This window comes from Drosophila simulans, chromosome 3L (genome assembly GCF_016746395.2).
Source record: "Drosophila simulans strain w501 chromosome 3L, Prin_Dsim_3.1, whole genome shotgun sequence".
Taxonomy (NCBI): domain Eukaryota; kingdom Metazoa; phylum Arthropoda; class Insecta; order Diptera; family Drosophilidae; genus Drosophila; species Drosophila simulans.
This window is the reverse complement of record NC_052522.2, coordinates 10,825,815-10,846,060: the sequence shown is the minus strand read 5'-3', so window position 1 is coordinate 10,846,060 and position 20,246 is coordinate 10,825,815. Positions and strand designations below refer to the sequence as shown.

General features: G+C 42.1%; 1 protein-coding gene across 3 annotated transcripts; it reads left to right on the top strand.

Annotated features, from left to right (window-relative positions):
• Positions 1–1,870: 1,870 nt before the first annotated feature.
• Positions 1,871–16,773, top strand: LOC6737600 (proton-coupled amino acid transporter-like protein CG1139). Of its 3 annotated transcripts, none has more exons than XM_016169789.3 (6): positions 1,871–2,021; positions 13,123–13,193; positions 13,427–13,573; positions 14,721–15,533; positions 15,600–15,759; positions 15,899–16,773. In XM_016169789.3, exons 1-6 carry the CDS (start codon positions 2,004–2,006, stop codon positions 16,160–16,162), a joined length of 1,473 nt encoding a protein of 490 aa, XP_016031384.1. In that variant the 5' UTR covers positions 1,871–2,003; the 3' UTR covers positions 16,163–16,773. The 3 variants fall into 3 exon arrangements, with proteins under 3 accessions (XP_016031384.1, XP_016031385.1, XP_002084432.1); XM_016169790.3 differs by lacking the exon at positions 1,871–2,021 and adding an exon at positions 2,823–2,955; XM_002084396.4 differs by lacking the exon at positions 1,871–2,021 and adding an exon at positions 6,590–7,051.
• The last annotated feature ends 3,473 nt before the right edge of the window (positions 16,774–20,246 follow it).

Genomic DNA, 20,246 nt, shown 5'->3' with positions numbered 1-20,246 from the left:
TTTTTTTTCATTTTTTTTTCTCATTTTTTTGTTGCAAGCGCGGGGGACACGAATCGATGGCTTAATGCACTTTCTCAGCGCCAGTAAACTGGTTTTTCGCCGATTTCAGGGGAGGAGCGGTGCATTCTGCGACAGCCTGTTAACTTGGCCAAATGAAATTTCGATCGGTGGCCGCGTGCCTTCCTGCGTTTTATTAGTTCGCCAGCATTGCGCATACGCCGCATGTGCCTGGGAATTACCCAGTTATCCCTCGGTGAAGCAGAGCGGAGCATAGCTGCGCAGAGATCGGTAACCCGATATATACATATATATATTGGATATCAATAAAACCGGTTGCCATATGGACGGGCTCTGACGTAGTCGTTAGTCTAGCCAATCTTGACTTTGGCTATGACGCTCGGCTAAGTCAGAGGTAATCTGGTTGGCCGTTTGCCGATTGGGTTTCAGCATTTCTTCTTTCGAATGACGTTGGAGAATCCACTCTAATGGTTAACAGATTGTTGGTTAACTAATTTCGATCAATGGATAGCGGCAATTTAGTTAATTTTGGTGTTAATTTTCGAGCCGAATTGCTGGCAATTCGCACCTAAATAGCCATAAAATATGAGTTATATGGCCGAGCATTGATTTTGATATGACCAAGGAAAATCTCCCATGACGTTTTCGATGTTTTCGATGGCTTCGAGGTGAAAACGCTAATTTGATTGAAAAAAAGCTTTTAGATTTAAGCATTAGTATTTAGCCATCATTATGAAAATGACATATTTCCAATCTGGCCAGGCAAGGCAAACGCATTTGTGGATAAATATAGCGATGCGGTGTGATAATTGCATGCGAAATTCATCTGATTAGGTGTAAAAATACACGAAATAAACAAGAGCACTCTGTTTGACTGAAATTATATTTAATTTGTTGAATATTGACGCTTACAGTGGGAGTCAAAATTATACACGCACCTTATTTAAATATTATAATTGCGCAATTGTGATAAAAAATCTTGCTAAGCTGGAAGTATTTTATAGAAGCTTTTATTGTTACCATTTTTTAGGGGTAAATAATGTCAATCTTATGTATTAGTTTATGATTTGGGGCTCAAATTTATGTGTTTATGCTTTATTGTATAGGAATCTTCTTATATGTTTATATTATATATTCCTCTTAAGTAAAAAACAATGGAACATATAGTTTTGCTGCACTTTTCATGCACTACATTGTTTGCTTAAGAATAAATTCTTAAAAATTATGTTAAGGCATATAATTTTTTTTCAGTGCATTGCACAGCATCACCAGGGGTAACAATCACATAATACGGGCAAGGGAAAATTGATTTCGCCCTGAACTTGCGCTGCCCCGCTTGGTGTCACTCAACAAAGAACACGTGCCGCGGGTCCAGAGAGATCTCCTCTCCACTTCAGCCACTTCATCATTGACCATCACATCACAATTCCATTTCCCTGTTGAGCCGATGTCACCCTCGAATGGGTCAGGTGGTCGACTGCCCTTTGGCCTCGCCAATTTCCCCGACTTTTACTTTCAGATTGGAATATGGCATACTGTGCCCACCCATATATCACGGATCGCAGCGGCGTGTAAATTTGTGGCAGCTCAATTGAAAAATTGCTTTGTTATTCTCAATTTGCGGCTCTAAACAGTTTTAGGCACTATGCGTTGGCTTAATCACGAAGAATTGCGCACCAAAGAGCGAATCCCATAATCCCATTTGGGACACCTCTCTGCGCCACTGATGAGTGCTGATTTATTATTATTATTATTATATTGGGGTTGGCATTATAGCTCGGCTCAGCAGCTCGTTTGCCCCGGTGAAGGAAGTTCGAATTGAGGGTGACACAGTTTCCAGTGCTGCGTGAAAAGAGCTTACCATGGGATAATCCGTGGATGCGATCGGTTCAGTTGGTCCCGACTTAGCCAGGGTGAAAGGTTCGTCGTGGTGGTGGTTTAAGGTGCAAGGTCTGCCGGTTTCCTCGACAAATCCGCAAACTGCCATGTCGACGCCAGAGAACGTAAGTGTGGCTTCAAGTTTCACATAGCTTTAGGCCATATATCTTCAACGTGGCCTTAACAAAATATCTTCAAGATCAATTATATAAAATATTAAGAGAAAAATACATATATTGCTGTTCGTGATGTTTACTTCTGCTTTGTAATTTATTATTAAACTCATAGATGTATAAAGCTCATAATATAAATTGCATTCTCCATTTAACTATTTCTTTCATTTTTTCAAAAATATAATCTAGCAAACTAGATAAACAAGAATGCGTCTGCGTACGGTTCCGGTATAAGCCGCATTAAGTGGCCAAAAATAAGCACTAAGCTTTTAGCCGTATTATCAGCCATCAGCTGAAAAGCGTTAACGCAATAGAACTCCCCCTTATGCTGCTGGGTTTATCTGGCCGATAAGAGCGATCCAAGTACTGCGTGTGCACTGGCCTACAAGATCGCTGACATCTTTATCGGCCGACATATGTCGTCTGTCTCCGGTGTTCAGTTGATTCTCACGTTCTGCTGTCTGGCTATGGAATTGCAATAAAAAAGAGTCTAAACATAGTACTCCACCCACCCACCAACCCCTGAACCCCTCTTAACCCGAGCTGTTCAGGCGAGCAACTGACTCAATGCTAATGCTCATGCTTAACCAGTGCCATTGCCAAGTGCGATTGTTTCACGGGGAGATCGGTGCAGATCGGCGGGGCTGTTGCGAGCAAGTTCCGAGAGCTTTGGGATCGAGATAGAGCCTCACTGTCCGACTGTTAACTTTTGTTTTAAATTGAATGTCTGGCCAGATTCGCGCTTTTATTCTGTGTCCGCCAATCGCTCTACAAACAACTCCGTCGCCATACGCGGCGTATACTCGATTTAATTGTACGCGATTCCGTTTTTATTGAAACAATGACGTTAGCCGTGATTAGCGGATCGGGCACAGCCTGTGATACTGTAAGTGCCTCGTAAGCGTTATATATCCGAGTGTGTTTCCAAACTGATTACCCAATTGGCGCAATCGATTCGGATTCAGATTATTATGGAATTCGGTTACGGTCATTCAAAATGTTCTTTCGAAATCGTGTGCTAATCGTGGATAAGTCAGAAATCAATTGTGGCAACTTAAGTGGAAAAGTCATGGTCATTGGTTATATGTAGCAAAATAAGCTGCACAGTTGATTTATCTTATTTAAGCAAACTAAATCAAATATTCTTAGCTTAAATTAAACTTTAAACTCTCCCACTTCAAAATGTTATGCAGCTCAAAAGATTGATTGATTAATTTTTAGCTTTCAAAACTATCCCTATTGGTTTCATTTTTATACAAGTGTTTACCACTCACATCAATAATATTTTTATTGATATCATTCTCCGATTAGTGTCGATTAAAACCAAATTCGCTTGCGAGCGTGCTTGTAAATCACAAATCAAATCTCAGATAGATGATAAATCATAGCAAATCAGGATATCATTTCAAGTTCAGTGGTTCGCTGGTAAAATGTTAGAATAAGAGAGGAAATGGGTTTTTTATTTGCAGCACTGCCACCGTATATCACTTGAGATTGCAATTAGGTGGGTGTAAACAAGGCGGGTGATATTAGGGCAGCCTTATCGGGTGGGTGGGTGCTCCCCTGTTTGCTTGCGGATTTGGCTTGGAACATAGTAGTTTAGGATGGGCTGTCATTAAGTGAATGTTACCTAAGAGTGACTGGTCTATGGAGCGGATCAGCGCAGAATGATAGAATCGACATTGGCAGCAAGTGTAATTAGACATAAGTGCTCATTAGTTAGGCGCGTGGAGATAGCCAACTGGCTGCCACATTGTTATACATCGGCTATACACTTACCCAGCTCGGTGCGCTTTGAATAAGTAGTTAGCTTCGCGGATTTGTGATTAAAAGGCGGGGTCTATGAATCACTAAGGGGTGATTCTAGCGCGCCCTGTATTTATAGAAATATCTAAAATTATTCCAGCTACTTATTGGCTTTATCTGGCAATTGGCTATTTTTGCATGGTCTAATCAGGCGGGGAATACATGGATTTTTAATTAAATTAACATGCTAGCACTTTTAGTCGGAAGCGGGTCCTCACATCTTTCTATCTGCAGACTGGAGTTAATAAATAATAGCGTCATTGAGCGCACAGGTGGATGGATACTTTGTACCCTGGCCCTGGGATTTTTCAATCTTTTTGGCGGATACACCCATCCAGATAGGGAGGTGTTATCCATTCGGCACTGTCAGTTGCTTTCTTGGTAGCTCGCATTAGTCAAGGCAATTAGTTTGAAGTCGGAAACTAAGTGCGTTGGTTGTGCTGCATATGATTACTAGTGCCTAAAATCAAGGAAATTTATATCCTCAAGAGGTGAGCGTTTGAAAAATATTATGTGTGAAATACAAAGTGCTGTGAGAATTGTGCCAGCGATGCATCTTCATCAACTGTTGCTGGATCGACAGCGAGTCGGCTTCAAAGTCAACAACCTGAGCTTGATCGCATTATAAACTGACTTGATTGGGGGTTTTTTGCCGCAAGTGTTTTTTTTGTGAATGGACCAAGGATGTACGCGTTGTGAGTGATGAACTGAGTGTGCTTTGTATGGAGTATGTGTGTGCTTTGCATATCAATTGAAGGAGTGCGCTGCTTAGGTAATACCCAATTTTTTCATCGCGTTCCGCTTTCGAACGAGCTTGCATTTTGCTTGCGTTTTTATAGTGTATTTTATTTCAGATAATTATGGCCAATGTACCTTTGTCTTGACTGTAACCCGTTTGGTAATCCAATTTCAGGGTGCGTTTTGAGTTTTGCATATGCAAATTGCTTAAATAACACGCCCGACAACGGCCACAGATTCAGATTGGCTTAAATTAGCGCTCAAGTACGACTTGATTCTGAATTTGCCGAGAAAGCTGCACTTGTTATTTATATGTTTTTCTATAAGTTAAGTAGCTAAATCCGTGGTGATCGGCAGCAGAGGTCGCACAAATTAAGGTGTGTTTTTTTTCGCTCGAAAAACGAGCTAAGATTTGAGCTAATTTCAGTTTGTTTAAGGGGGCGTATGAGCAATGTCAGCAGCAGGAGAAGCAGATATGCGCCACCTGTTGTGTGGTTGTGGCTGAGGAGCGAACCGGATTCGCAAGCAGACGAAAGGTGGCGCCACTTTCTAGAGGTCCTAAAAGTAGGCAACCATTTTCGCCCAACCAATACTCCTGTCAGTTACAATTTGAATAAAACGAAAACAATCCCTTAAGAAATGCGACGTTGCTTTCTAATTGGAATACCTCAATTGACGCATGAATAAATCACATCTCAATTATGTTTCGCATCGAGGTGCAAGGCCACTGCTCGCCTTGAGCCGAAATCCAAGGTGGACTCAATCGAATCCGCCGCCAGATAGAATTTCGCCCAGAACTCGGTCAAGTTTGAGTGAATTCGACAAGCGATTCAAACAATTGCAGATATATTGCAAAATTTTCCACGACCATAATTCGCAAGGAATTCAACCGCTTTGAACTGGTTTCAGTTCGACTGGAGCGACCGTAGACGAGAAGTACATATCATACATGCAGTTGGCGCACGTTTCGAGTTACCATAAATAAATGCGACGCAGAAATCAAATTGATTTTAATTTCAGCAAATGACTGATCCACACTTCTTTCTGGCTGTTCTTGAGCCCTTGGTTCACTTATTTTTGGCAATCAATTTCGGGAGCCAATAAATAATTTATCGAAACTCTCGTGGGGGTCGCGCGTTTCAATTGGCGCCCAATTGAGGCAGTCCACATGGAATTGTCGCATCGCCAATTAATTAGCGATTCCAGTTTTTCCGGCCATCGGTTATCTGCTCTTATCTGCATAGGAAAACTGATTCACGATTCACCAGATTGCAGCGCTGAAAAATATACTTCCTTTTTCTCGCCATTTGCATTTTTGGCAGGTTTTGTTAGAAAGCTTATAAAATGCTCCTAATGAAAAATTGCAAAAAGAAAACATTTTGTGCATATCAAAAAAGGTTTATAAATAGTTTGGAATTTAATAATATGTAATTCAAAAAGTACAGTTGTATTTGTTAAGCTGGCTGGGCACCAATTATTATTTCAATTATTTCAACATTGATAAGCAAATCATTTTTCGTTAATAAATATCGGTTTAGTTCTGAAATGAGTCATTAAATTCGAAGTTATGCCGTTTTTCCTTTGCGGCTTTATCATAGAATTAATACGCGTTATCGGTTGCCACATGTGATGTATGGCATGTAGGTATATGTTTGAGCCTTATAAGTCCGCGCCTAATAACTCGACCGGAACTGATTCTGTAGCCGACCTGTGCGCCATAAAATCACCAGATTTCCCTTTTCTGTCCTCAAGGAAAACTGCAAAGTGGTGATATATCAGTGAAATCAGGGGGGGAAACTTCGATTCAAATCGGCAGCGGTAGCGTTATAGCGGAAAATGCCCGTGGACGAGTGCTCTCTCTCTCTTTTTTCCCGAGCTCTTTCTCTCTCTCCCACTCCCTCACTCTCTCTCTTTCGCTCAGCGTGTGCTTCGGGAAAATCGGTCTGGGAATCGGGGGTATTACTCGTCGCTATAGCGCTAAGGTTTGGCATTCTTGTTCTGTTTGTCAAACCGTGCGGTTGATTGTCGGAACTTCTGAACTCCGGAAAGAATAGTATTGATCGAATTCGAAGCTAGTAAAAATCGGCGATTTGATTACCAGTTGCGGTCACGGTCTCTCTCGCAAGTTGCATTAGTAATATTGCATTTTCTATACTCAAATTCAAACTCAAATCCAAATCCAACTCCAATACCACACTTTTGAGACGTGTCCCGATCATTGCTATTAAATCTGTCATTCAATTCTGTTTTGTATCTGTAATAAGTGCTTGGAAGCCAGCCTCGATTTTCGAGCGGTGCTCTCGTTACGCGCCCAAGGATCTTAACCCCCAACGGCCCCATCCTGCATCCGCAGAGATATCGGCTAATCAAGGATTACCATCAATATGAGTTTCCATAAGAGCGACTCGCGGACGCCGCTGGCGCCCACCGAGTACACTGTAAGTAATTCTTCTAAATATCAAATAGGTTGGGGATTAACTTCGGAAATTACCTAAAATTGGTCAATTCATTTGTAAACTTCTGTTCTTTCCCTATAATTGGTATATAAACCATTCTTTTAAATTCTTAAGTTAAGAGTCCTTCCTGATTATAAATGAAATAAATAGCTGTGTATCTATGTTTTGCATTTTGAGGGTTCAGGACACATAACTTAAGCATAATAGAATGTTCTGGAAAGTTGAAGAGAAGGTCCTTTGTTATCCTGCCCGTTGCTTTTTTAGAACTGTAACAAGACTTTAAGTTCTACCAACAAGCTGTCTAAATGATCTCAAAAGGATAAATTATGATATGAATTTTAAATTTTCCACTTCCTGTCATTAAGCACGTTAAATATTAAAATCCCCCCTAAGTTAAATCACTTAGATTCTTGCGCATTTCGATTTTTGCATATCATCGGCAGACTATGAAACTTTCCGTTGATTAATTTGGCATAAAGGCTTTTATCACGGACATGTGATGTGACACCTTTTCTCCCGCACCTGGCTCAAAAGTCCCGGGACTTAACCCACTAATGCCTTGTTTATTTATCGATCGATCGTTGCTCGCCGCGCTTTACATTTGAATGATTGTTTATGCAAATTTGTGGGCTAATGTTTTGTTTGGATTGATAACAAACTAAAGTCTAATTTCGGGGATGATTTCGTTGATTCCTCCTTTTCATTTCTTTGTATTTTCCTTTTTGGCCCCTTGCTCATTTATCGCCATCGTTGTTGTTGTTGTTGTTATGAGTAACAGGCCAAACAGTTTTCCACCCGCTTTTCCTAACAATTTGCTGTTGTTGTTGTTCCTCCGGTTGCTGCCTATTTTCAGGGCACCCAGTGGAATTTTCCACTCGCCGAGCTGCACTTTTATGTGTGCCGGGACTTGGGCATAATAACAATGGACATTGTTGCGTTGAGTGTAGGGCATTCGGGCGACCGGTTATGACTGGAACACACATAGCCCCTACCTACATTGTGTCAGCGAATTTTGAGTTCGTGGAATATTTCTTTTTTTCGGCTGCTGCGCAAGCGCCAAAGTTGAAAAAATCGCACTGCGCGGAATTCGCTGATTTGACACTTTGGTTTTGGCACCGATTCGAGCTCTGGGTTTTTAGTTTCGCACTCGGTAACTTTCCACTGCAATGAAGGGGTAAGCTTCTGTAGCTACAACCATACATTCTATATACAATATAGCATAAAACTGCCCGCTCCGTGTCACCCCACCACTTGCATTTTGCGGCAGAACTGCACTTGAAACCCGAACCGAAACCTGAACATTTCAGGTAATAACAATCGCTGGGCTTTGTTCCAAAAATCGACAACCGATTGGTCTGATCCGATTTCGATACGAACACCTACGGGCTATTTGGATCGATCTGTAATTGTGCCGATCCAACTGGATTGGCGTTGGAATCAATTGAAACTGTAGAACTATGTGGAACTTTCAAGAGGAACATTTCGCAATGAATGATAATTATAGATTTCGAACTCTAATGCAATGTTAAGTAACTGCTGAAGTGGCTAACTGAATTGGCATCTAAAAATAGTTGCTTATAGAAATTCGTTATCACTATATAATCAAATATTTGGTTAGATAAGACCGAAATTATATACTATATTTCCAGAAATTTCCATAATATGTTTCATAAATTTGAGATAACCAGTTATATTGTAAGTTAGGCTTAAATGTCAAAAACCTATATTTCAGTTGCATATAAAAGTCGTTCTTATAATATATGTGTGTTGTAGGCTAAAAATCAATTTGTATCTTTTATCTTTTGTATCTTTTACTTTAATGGGTCATTAAATTTATTACTATTTCTAATTTGCTACATCTTTACATCTGTAAAATGTAAAGCCAAATAGAAACTAATAAAACCTCTCTCTGAACTTTGCATACTTTTTAAAGTGCCCAACTTAATTTAATTTTGCATTTATCGGTCAGTCGAAAGCGTGCAATCAATCTTCTGATTGTACTTGCAAATTGGAAATGTCATGAAACGCAAGGCATTTAATTCGCCAGTGACATTTGTATCCCCATCGCGATCATGGGACTGATCGACCTAACTTGGTAGGGCACTCGTGATTCGTTGAGATCCGTGCAGCATGACCCATATACCGTTTCTTATCGGCAAATATCGGAAATTGCAGGCGCCATGGTTGCAATCAAGGGGTGTTTCACCCATTTAGCAGGAAATGAGGGGGAATAAATAGATCTGGCGACATTTTCAAGGGAACTGAACCCTCGGCCACGTGAATTCCCCGTGATGTCGAGTTCAGCGCTTAAATTCTCGCAGTTTGCATACCACAAACTGCAAACTGCATACTGCACAATGCATTTTTTTTTTGTGCTTCACATTTTGCTAACAAATATACACAAAAATTTTCCACTGCAATTTGTTGTCGTTTGCCATTTTCAGTTTCGTTTTATTGCTTTTGCCGTTTCTGTTTCGGCTCTGTTCTCCATTTTTTCCACATCCACTTTTCCACTTTTTTCGCTTACATAAGTTCAATGGCACGCCAGGTTGGGGCAGCGCATTTGGAGTTCGTTGGGGGCTACTACATTCGCCATTACATCCCTCCCAATTGACAGTTTTAATTAGGAAAGCACACGAAATGCCCGTGCGCCTCAGAATGCGGCATTTTTTCTTGGCTCAGTTGCACAGGTAGAAAGAAAGGGTTATTAGGTGGGGAAGGGTGGTTCAAATGCCACAGGTTGTCATGTCCGGAAGAAGGCGTCACCCTAGCCAGATTAGTCACCCAATCTCGGCGAATTCGCGAGTGCTGTAAGTGCCGCTGAGATTCTCGGCCAGATAAGAAGAGCCTAATTAATAGGCTTCCCAACCATATCGTTATCGGCTGTTAGAAGCGTGGAAATCGGGAAATACCTGCCGTAAATTAAGCGATTTTTTTGCTGAATGACAGTGACTGATGCACTTTGGTATTTTTTTTTTTTTAATTTTTTTTTTCAGCATACAAACTTTTCAGGTGACACAAGTGTTTTGCGCAGTTCCAGAAATCACTATTATCTATTATTAAATAAGCCAAACATTCATGATTGCATTATTTGTCTGTGGCTAATTGGAAGAGATAACTATTTCGTGTTGGGCGGCAATGCAAAGCAGCGAATCGATTTGTTGGTATTTGGGGGCATTATCTTTCTGCGTGCGAAACTAGTTGTGGGTGGGTGGGGCTTTATGGGCGTCTAATAAGGTGAATTTTATAATTAACCCGCTCGCTTTGAGTGTATATTGCTTTCGGTTATATTTGACATTGAATAAAAATGTATTTCAGACAGCATAAGACGAATAAAGTCAGTCTCTAAGATCATTAATTGAGTATATAGGAATAGTGCTAATAGAAATTGGGCTTGCAAGCCTTCTGTTTCGCGCCGTGCTCTTATCAATCGCTCATTATCAATTCAGCGCCCCTTATTTCTGCGCCCATTCGTCACACACTTTGCAATGTTAACTACACTTGACTCCATTTTGCTGAACTTGAGTCGATGCAGTGACACGTGTCGTGCTTCTGGGGCGGCTCCTCCCTTTTTTGCCCACTGACCCCCCCAAAAAAATGCCCCACTCCCAACTATGTTTACCCTTTTTGTTGCCTTCGACACGTTTCTGTTTATTTTTGCTGCAGTTTGCTAAACTCACGATATTAGAATGCAATAAAAAAGTGCAACGCAATAAGCAAATTTGGTCCACTATCGATGCAGTCAAAAAATAGATCTAGTAAATTAAGCTAGTAAATTTTAAAGTTTCTTTTTCGTTGAAACATACCATTTCTACAAATTTAAACCATTCATTTGAAATTTGGCATTTTATTGGGCATTTATTAATTTATTATATTTGTTAAATTGTCGTTATCAATGGAAAAAATGGTTAACTTTGATATTCAAGGATTTAGTAAACCAAATTATTAATTTGAACAAAAAGCTTATAATTAATTGTTTATTTTTTGCATATCTAAATCATTCAGCAGATTTGAGATTTATTTAATTTCCCAGATGGTCACCTGTATTTCCATTTTTTTCTGTCTGTACTGAGATAAATTGAACATTAACTTAAAATACAATGTGCGCGATTGAATGATTGACTAACTGACTGACTGCATGGCGCTTTGTCGCAATTAGTTGGCACTGCAGCTGTCTAATTATTTTGCTATCTATTTCAAGTTCGAACTTTCCGTATTCCAAACACCGCGTTTTTGTTTGCCTTTGCATTTGCGCACTCGATTTTCTGCGAGTAATATTATGGGTTCAATGTTTTTCGAAGCGGAAAGAGGCTGCATGTACAAATTGTTAGCAAATGTGGGCAAATCGGTCTCTTAAAATTTGTTTGGGCAAATTTAAGACTCGGCGGGCGGTAATCAATCAAGCATGAATGCGCAGTAAAGTCCCAAAATGTTTTGAATATTCATTTGTGGTTAAAGTCTGGTGGTATTGATGCTTTATTTTCTGGACTTTGAATATAAATTATTGAAACATTCAAAGTTCCTCTTAAATGAGAAAATTTACAGAAAATTAAAAATGATAATTTATTTAATCGGAAATTGTTTTACTTCTGCAACATTACTTACATGCATTTTACATTATATTTGACATTTATCATTTTGATCTTAAGTCACTATGTTACCCGTTTACTGTTAACCGTTGTCATGTTATCATTCTACTGTTAGCAGTCTGCTAGTTAACAGCCAGAGCCTTAACTCTGCTAACATCCCCTAGGTGGCGCCACTATTAAATTTGAATTGAAAAATTTATAATAAGTAAAAAAACGTTTGTCAAATCGCGTTTTCTATTAAGCGGACAATTAAGCAAATGCTTTGTTTTGTGCTCATTTTTTGTGCCTTTTAGCACGTATTTGTTGCACAAATTCGCAGTTTCCTCATTAGTCTCAACGCTGCCCAGCGGTCGTTTTATTTTGAAAGCGTTGAAAAACAATTTATTCAAAAAACTCTCACACCCTCGACCCGCTGAATTTCCACGATTTTTCGCACTGCGGTCACGTGTGGGAGAGAGGTATTTAATTATGCTGTGACGTCATGCGGCGACTGCACCCAAAAACTAAAGGAAAATAATGCAAATTGTGAACTTGCTAGCTGTCTGGTAATACTCGAATGTATGATCCCACTCAAGAGCATTTATAGAGAGAATCCGCTGAAAGGTGGGTGGCTGGTTGGGTTGGTTGGTTGGGTTTTGCTGTTTTTGACGGTGGTGTGGCGATGGGGCGGTGTTTTGTTTGTCGCCGTCATTGCATCGCTGGCTGGCCGCCTTGATTCAGTTGCTTGTCGCCATTTGCACGAGTCACGCGCTGAGATTTCTCCCGCGACTCGGACACACACACACACACCCAGTGACGCCCATTGCCCACCGCCCAACTGGAAAAGAACGTCCACCCTCCAGCCTGACCTTGGAAGACCTCAAGCTGAACGCCCCCGCTGGAAAGCCGCCGCTGCCGCCGCGTCGCGAGCAGCTGACGGAGAAGGGACAGAGTTTTAGCCTCTCCAGCTTTGGTGGCTCCGCAGGCACCATTTCCGGTTCCGGTCGGAAGCAGCATCTTTCGGGCGCTGCGCTGGCACGCCATAAGCTGAAGATGTCCTTGAAACGAGGCGGACCGCCACCGGTGGCCACCAGCGGATCCGGCGTCATGACCACCTCGTTGGACCAGCAGGTGGCAAAGTCAACGAACCGTGCTAAATCAGCCAAAGCCTAAATATCGCACATACGCCACCTGTTACAAATCTGATTCCGTAGTTAAAGCAATAGATTATTTATTTCGTTTGTGTCATAAAACTGCATTGAACTTGTTCATTGATCTTGTTTTTGCGTATTTTTTTTGCTTTCCGCTTTTGGGCCACAATTCATTGGTTCCTCCTTTTTGCGCACTGCAGCTGCGAAGAGCTTTTACATAACTTTAGCTGCTGTTCGAAAATGGCAGCTCGCTCTCTATGATTTTTCTATACGCTTTTCACGATCCGTACTCATTTTTGGCTTTTCCTTCTGGCCGCTTTTCCTCTCGTTGCAGAAAATCCCGACGGTCACTGCGGGCTACGGAGAAAACGAGAAGCCCAAAGGCGGCAAAGGCGGGCAATCCAAGTGAGTATCACCTCTTATTTCCGACTCTTACGAGAGTAGATCTCATAGAGATCGAGATTCTACGGCCGGGACGAATCGATTCATTCGTCTGGTCGATGCCACAGCCATCGGCCACGTTGTCTTTGAATCCGATTTCGATTGCGTTACGGCTATAGAAACTCGATCGCGATGTACAAGAACATCGACAACGAGTCCTCCACGACCATGTTTGAAATGTACTCCTCCTCTGATAGGTTCATCCGTTCGGACATGGCCGACGTACCCGTCCAGCAGGCGGCAGGATCGACGCTTCCGTTGGTAATCTCTCGGAAAAAAGGCGACGACTCCGAGGATGGCAACTACAATCCGTTCGAGCACCGCAAGGTGGAGCATCCCACATCGTAAGTACTATTTAAATTAAAAGGGGATATATAGAAGAAAATTCCTGACTTTGTAATCTGTCTGTTAAATATTCTTGTAATTGTTTAAAATATTACTTAAATTTTTAACAGTTTTTAAGAGGTTTAATTTAACATGCGAGCAAGAAACATACTTTGCTAAGCGATTTTTGCTGGCACCTAAAACATATGCTGTAATATCATGCCTTACTTAGTATTCAAAACCTTAACGTACACAACTTTTGTTGGCACCCCCGATTAGCAGCTGATCCAAGTCGTTAAACGCTCAATGACTAATTCCCTTAATTATAAACCACCATTCGCGTCATTGACCTTTAACCGATCTAATGACTTTGACTTAGCATCGATCTAAAGCGAAAAGAACGGAAATGCAACTGTATTGACATTGGCCTTGGACGTTTTTGGCAAACTACTTTTTCCAAACTAAAAATAAGTAAAATCGCAGATGAAAATCTCGGGCGAACGAGCTAATAAAACGAAAGCGCCGACAAATGTTTTGCTCGACTCGTTTAGCAAGTGGAATGAGGAATCCACCCAGCCTTCCGCCCTCCGATTTTTCATCTGATAGAGAAAAACGCATCCGCCAGGCCTTGCATTTCGAAATTGCGTGAGAGGAAAATGCCGAGAATTGTGAACTGCAGTTTTTCAACAGCTCACTAGAATAATTATTTACCAAAATATACAGAAATATTCGGTGCGATATACTTCAAAGTATACAGATGAGTGATTAAGTGGATAACTACGTCATTGACGTGGCTTGCGGGAAAATCCCTAATTTCCACCACAATCAGATGTGCAGCAGTGCATCACGCCATCATGCATCCAATAATTTAATTGAAATAGTTTTTTTGGCAACGCAAAAGTGATCTATTTTTATTTCAGTATATGTCGAGAACTCTGATTTTAGATAATAAAAGCATATACTTTTTGTATATACCTATTTCACTAACTATCTAGCTAGTCCATATATTGACGTTAGGTGGAGTAGTTATATAAATAAACAAAAACAAATTATTATACATACATATAGGATAAAGTTGTGTTTCTATATTTGGTCTTAGTACGGAAGTCTTGAAAGTAGATTATTATTTTAATAAGATCCCAAACTAATTAATTACAATTTTTCCAGGGATCTCGAGACATTTGTACACTTGCTAAAGGGATCGCTGGGCTCCGGGATATTGGCCATGCCAATGGCCTTCTCCCACGCTGGATTGTGGTTCGGATTGGTGGCCACCTTCGCGGTGGGCACCTTGTGCACCTACTGCGTTCACATCCTGGTCAAATGCGCCCACATCCTGTGCCGCCGTCGCAAAATCCCGATGATGGGATTCGCCGATGTGGCGGAACAGGCCTTCCTCGACGGACCACCTGCCCTGAACCGCTGGTCACGCTTCATCCGGTTCATGGTCAATACGTTTCTGGTAATCGATTTGCTGGGCTGCTGCTGCATCTATCTCGTGTTCGTGGCCAACAATGTGGAGCAGGTCGTGCGGGTGTATATGGAAACGGTTCTGGGCATTAGAGTTTGGATCATGATCGTGTCGGCACCGCTGATCTTCATGTGCCTGATACGAAACCTGAAGTTCCTCACGCCCTTCTCGATGTTAGCCAACATCCTGATGTTCGTGGGCATCGTGATCACCTTCATCTATATGTTCTCCGATCTTCCTGCACCCGTGGAACGTCCTGGAATTGTGAGTGTAACCGAATGGCCGTTGTTCTTCGGCACCGTGATCTTTGCGCTGGAGGGCATCGGTGTAGTTATGTCCCTGGAGAACGACATGAAGAACCCCAGCCACTTCATCGGTTGCCCATCTGTACTGAACTTCGGCATGGGTCTGGTGATTGCCCTCTACACCCTGGTTGGATTCTTTGGCTTCCTGAAGTACGGCTCGGCCACCGAGGCCAGCATTACGCTGAATCTGCCCCTGGATGATAAGTAGGTTTCTTACTATTCCTTATAAGAAGATCGAGGGTATTTACTCCTCTTTCATTTGTTTTCCAGGTTGGCCCAATCCGTCAAGTTGATGATTGCCATCGCCATCTTCTTCACCTTCACCCTGCAGTTCTACGTGCCCGTCACGATTTTGTGGAAGGGTCTGGAGCACAAGATCCGGCCGGAGAAGCAGAACATCTGTGAATACGGACTTCGTGTCTTTCTGGTGGTAAGTTGATCGAACAACTTCTTGGCTTTCTACTTTCTCAGTAGATTTTAAATATGAATTTGAAGCGACTAACTGCTTTGAAAATTCATCTCAAGTTAAGAGAACTCACCCTTCTAACCGAAACTCTTTTCCTTTCCAGCTCCTGTGCTGCGGAATCGCAGTGGCTCTGCCCAACTTGGGACCCTTCATCTCGCTAATTGGAGCGGTGTGCCTGAGTACGCTGGGCATGATCGTTCCGGCGACCATTGAGCTGGCCGTGTACCATGAGGATCCCGGATACGGGCGCTTCAACTGGCGGCTGTGGAAGAACTCCGGACTGATACTGTTCGGCGTGGTGGGTTTCGTGGCTGGAACCTATGTCAGCATCATCGAATTCCACGCCGAGTTCAGCAACGGTCACTGAGCTAATTTAATTTAACGTAGTCTTTAATGAAACTCTTCTAAGCACAGGGATGTCTAAGTTAAGTTTTTAACTAATTTTAGGGCTAACCAAAGTTTTCTAGGACTCCGAAACTTCCCGCCTCGCCCCCTGGTTATCCTATCCCGCCCCGTCCTTTCCCTCCACCGATCCAACTCGATCCGCTTCGATCCCTGATATATATATATCTATATATATCCACATCCATTAACCCCATAGGGGGTATCAGCAATCAAACAACAAAAGTATTTCGATTTAGTCGGTGCCACGCCCCCGAGGAGTTGCGTTGGTGCGAGGGGGCGTGGCATTAAGGTTACTTAGAGAATTCTTGTAGAAGTGATTTTGTATCGTAGTGATTTTGACAACAACTTAGTCGTAATTAGTTCCTGCTCGAACTAAGCCAAGACAGACGGACGCAGCGCAAGTTTGTTTTCGTTCTTCAATTATTTTGTTTTATCATTGATTTACTCTGTACATTATCGACGCCCTAATTCAATAATCATGACATATTACCAATTACACAAAGATCCGCTGCCACCTTTAAAGGGGCAGCAAAAAAATGGCATTAAAAAAAATAATAAAACTTTTTGAAACAACCAACTTTGATTACCTTACTGGGTTACCTTTTGCAATGCAACATTTAAATGGGTGGGATTATGTCGGGCAGATTTTGTAATATTTAATCAAGGTCGTTTATGATAAGTTTGCAATATAACGAAATTGTAAGAAAAGGTTGCATACTTTTGGGCACATATTGATATGCATATTGGACCTTTCCATAAACAATCACGATGCAGTTTGCTATTAAAACACTAATCAGAACTTCGGAATTAAGAAAATGTTACAAAAAGATTTTTTATTTTTTAAATATTTTATTTCTTGGCTTAGGTATAATACTTTTGATATAATAGCAATCATTTGCAGTGCATAACATTTAGGAGCTCTGGTTTAAGTTTTGTGGTGGTTCTTATAAGTACTATAAGCACAACAACATAATTAAATAAATAACATACAGTGATTCATTAAAATCTGAGAATCAATGAGAAATCTGAGCTCCAATATATTTCAATTGTCATGTTCTTGAGACGCCTCCTGAGAACTTTCCAATACTTTGACCTAAATTAGGTCCTCGGATCGACGCAACCTTGGGCCTGTTGACTTTTCCCATCGCCTAGATTTGCGGCGTTGGTGGTTGACTGCTTTTCTTTATCTTTTTGCGGGGGACAAACAATTCAGCACTTGATAGCGGTGTTTTGGCGATCGGGCAGAACAGCAATTCGCATTTGAAACGCCCCGGGCGACGAGCTTTCCCACGCTACTTGAGCGGCGAGAGCTGAAATCAAATTAATATGTGATATGAGGCGCTGAAAGGCGAAGCGCTTCGCTTCGCAGCGAGGGAAACTTAACCCATGGCCAGATAAGATATTTATCCAGGTGCTGGAACTCCACAAATGAGAGCTCTTCCTCCTCTCGAGCGTCGTAATCGCAATCACCCACAAAAAAGTGTGTTGGCAAAAAGGCAGAGCAGAGTGGCCATAAAAAAGAAAACACACACACACACGAAAAGGCAAATGTGCAAACGCAATTCAATTCGAGCAGAGGTCCGAGCAACCGAAACAGAAACAGAACCGTGAGAAAATTACACCCACTGAAGATAACCGGGCGATACTCGTATCCACAAGATACTCGCACTCCAACTGCAGCGATAAGCGTTTTGCATTGTGACGCAATCGATTTCGAAGTGCGAAGGAGTACACACATGTGTGTGTGTGTGTGTGCACAATTGAAAAATTACTATTTACCCAGCAAGAGTTTAAAGTTCGTGCCCATGCCGGAGTCGAAGTATCTCGTATCTGGCGGATACGCACACACAGTGCCCGTCGGACTCATCGATAAGGGGCAGCGTGTGAAACCAATCAGAAACCCGTTGATTGAGCCGAGAATGACCCACGACTCTGCGTGTGTGTGCCAACTCCACGACTCTTGGACTCTCGGATCTTGGTTTTCCCACTCACTTTCCCACTACACGGTGTGGTAGGAATGTATGCAAATCAGGAGCAGTTCGGCAAGTGCCTTTAACAAATGAGATATAATATACTATTGAGAAATTAACTAATAATGGCTGAGTAATATGACTTTAAGCCTCTCTCTTTTTCATTTACAAATCTCGAATAATTTCAGAATCTTGAATATGGCAAATTTCATGGGAGTAAATCGCTTTGATGAGCAACTGATTAACCTTTTGTCTCGTCATTTACTCGTCGCATAAATCGCAGGTCCGTTTTTCGAATTGCACTTCTGTTCATTCTGTGCAACCGGGCGCACTTCCATTTCTCCGGATTTCAAGTTAGCAGGAGTTTCAGCTAGCCAATCCACCTGCCCGATCGATGGCCAGATAAATGGCATTTTATTAGTTGGCTACTTACCTGGCTCACTGGCACAGGCAACGTAAGTCGCCAATGGCCAATGGCCACTGGCTGGCAGCTTAATGTCATGTGGCACAATGTTTGGGCCATGTTTATTGGGATTAGTTGGCTGAAATTATGACCAATTTGTCGGGTTCAATGAGATGCAGGCTCCTTTCAAGTCAATTGGATGCAAAGCGGTACTCCACCATGCGACTCTCGAAGTGCTGGAGGAGGACCCATAATCCATAGAAGGCGCTCCACCAGCACTTATTTTGCGTACATTTTTGGCAATCGAAATAAAATTAAAGCCTTAAACAGATAATGCCCCATCAACGCACTTTCCGACGCTGCCCGCCGGTATTCAATGCAAATCTCTGCTCACGAATCGAGCTGCCGCTGGTTAGTTTACATGGCTTGGTTTGGGCCATTCCTGCGTTCGGGTTAATAGAAAATTTATAATGCCAGCTAGCCATAAATTTGCAAAACATCCACCCACATGCAACGATAGATGGCAGGCCAAGGAGCCTTTTTGTGTGGGAAATAGGCATAAAAACGCTGTAATTTGCAGTTGACAAATACGCAAAACTCCTTACTGAGCCCGGCCTGCAAAAATTAACTCATATTGCAAGTCGGTGGCTATGGGTGATTTCGATTGAAGAGCGGGGAGATGGTACACTGAAAAATATGTGATACTAGTTTGGTATTAACCATGTTTAAGTAACTGATGAAAAAGCTTTTGGAGATATTCAGTATATATGTAGATCAATATCCTGCATCTCTATATATTATCATTGTACTTATTATACTTACTTACTAGTATATTTCTCTGAGTGCATTGGAGCAGGAGCAGCCTCAGCTCGAGAGGCCCGAATGATTTATGCCCGCAGTACGGCCTACGAAAATGTGTAGTGGACAAGGACGGGAACGGGAGTTGCCACAATAGCAAGGGGTAGTGGGAGGCACTGTGCGCCGGGCGAGAGTGTTTTGCCCCACTCCGTTGCCTCGGAAAGGCCACCGCCTCCGCCTCCGCCTCCGCCTCTGCCACTACCACTACCACCACATCCCCTATCACCGGGAACATGCCACTCTGCTGGTTCTCCTACCTGTTGTGGCTGCGCCCCAGGCTGCAATTGTCTGCTTAAAAGCGCTCATTCTGTCCACAATGAAGCCACATAACTTGGCCGCAGTTACCGTCTGTTACCCATGGCCACTATGCCCGCTCCCCTCCCCTCCATTTCCCGCCGATGTGATGATTTATTGCAGATCCCTGGGTTCCCTGGCTACCCTGCGTCCCTTGTACCATCGCCATGGTTCCTACGTTGCTCCTTTGGCGAACCCAGCACGGTAGCTGCGGCTCCTCTCGCCGAAACCGAATTGAAACTTTATTTAATAAGTTGATGTTATTTGTTAACTGCGCGAAGGGCGCTTCGAGAGCTCAACTGAGTTATGTGGCTTGGGACCGGGGAACTGGAGGCACTGCATCTAATGCAGAAAAACAGGACTTGTGCAACGCAGTTCGACCTGCCTATGTCAATATTTCATTCGGCTGCTCTTACTTGAAGTTGTTGGATTAGTACAACATGTTTTTTAAAGAAAAACATTGTCATAACCATTTAAGGAAATAAGTTTAGCATAGTACTAAGATTTGTTTTTATTATTTT

Coding starts and splice junctions, on each gene's coding strand:
- LOC6737600 (XM_002084396.4), top strand. CDS start 6,998: ATGAGTTTCCATAAGAGCGACTCGCGGACGCCGCTGGCGCCCACCGAG. Junction 13,574..14,720: donor AAGGTGGAGCATCCCACATC/GTAAGTACTATT, acceptor CAATTTTTCCAG/GGATCTCGAGACATTTGTAC. Junction 15,760..15,898: donor GACTTCGTGTCTTTCTGGTG/GTAAGTTGATCG, acceptor TTTCCTTTCCAG/CTCCTGTGCTGCGGAATCGC.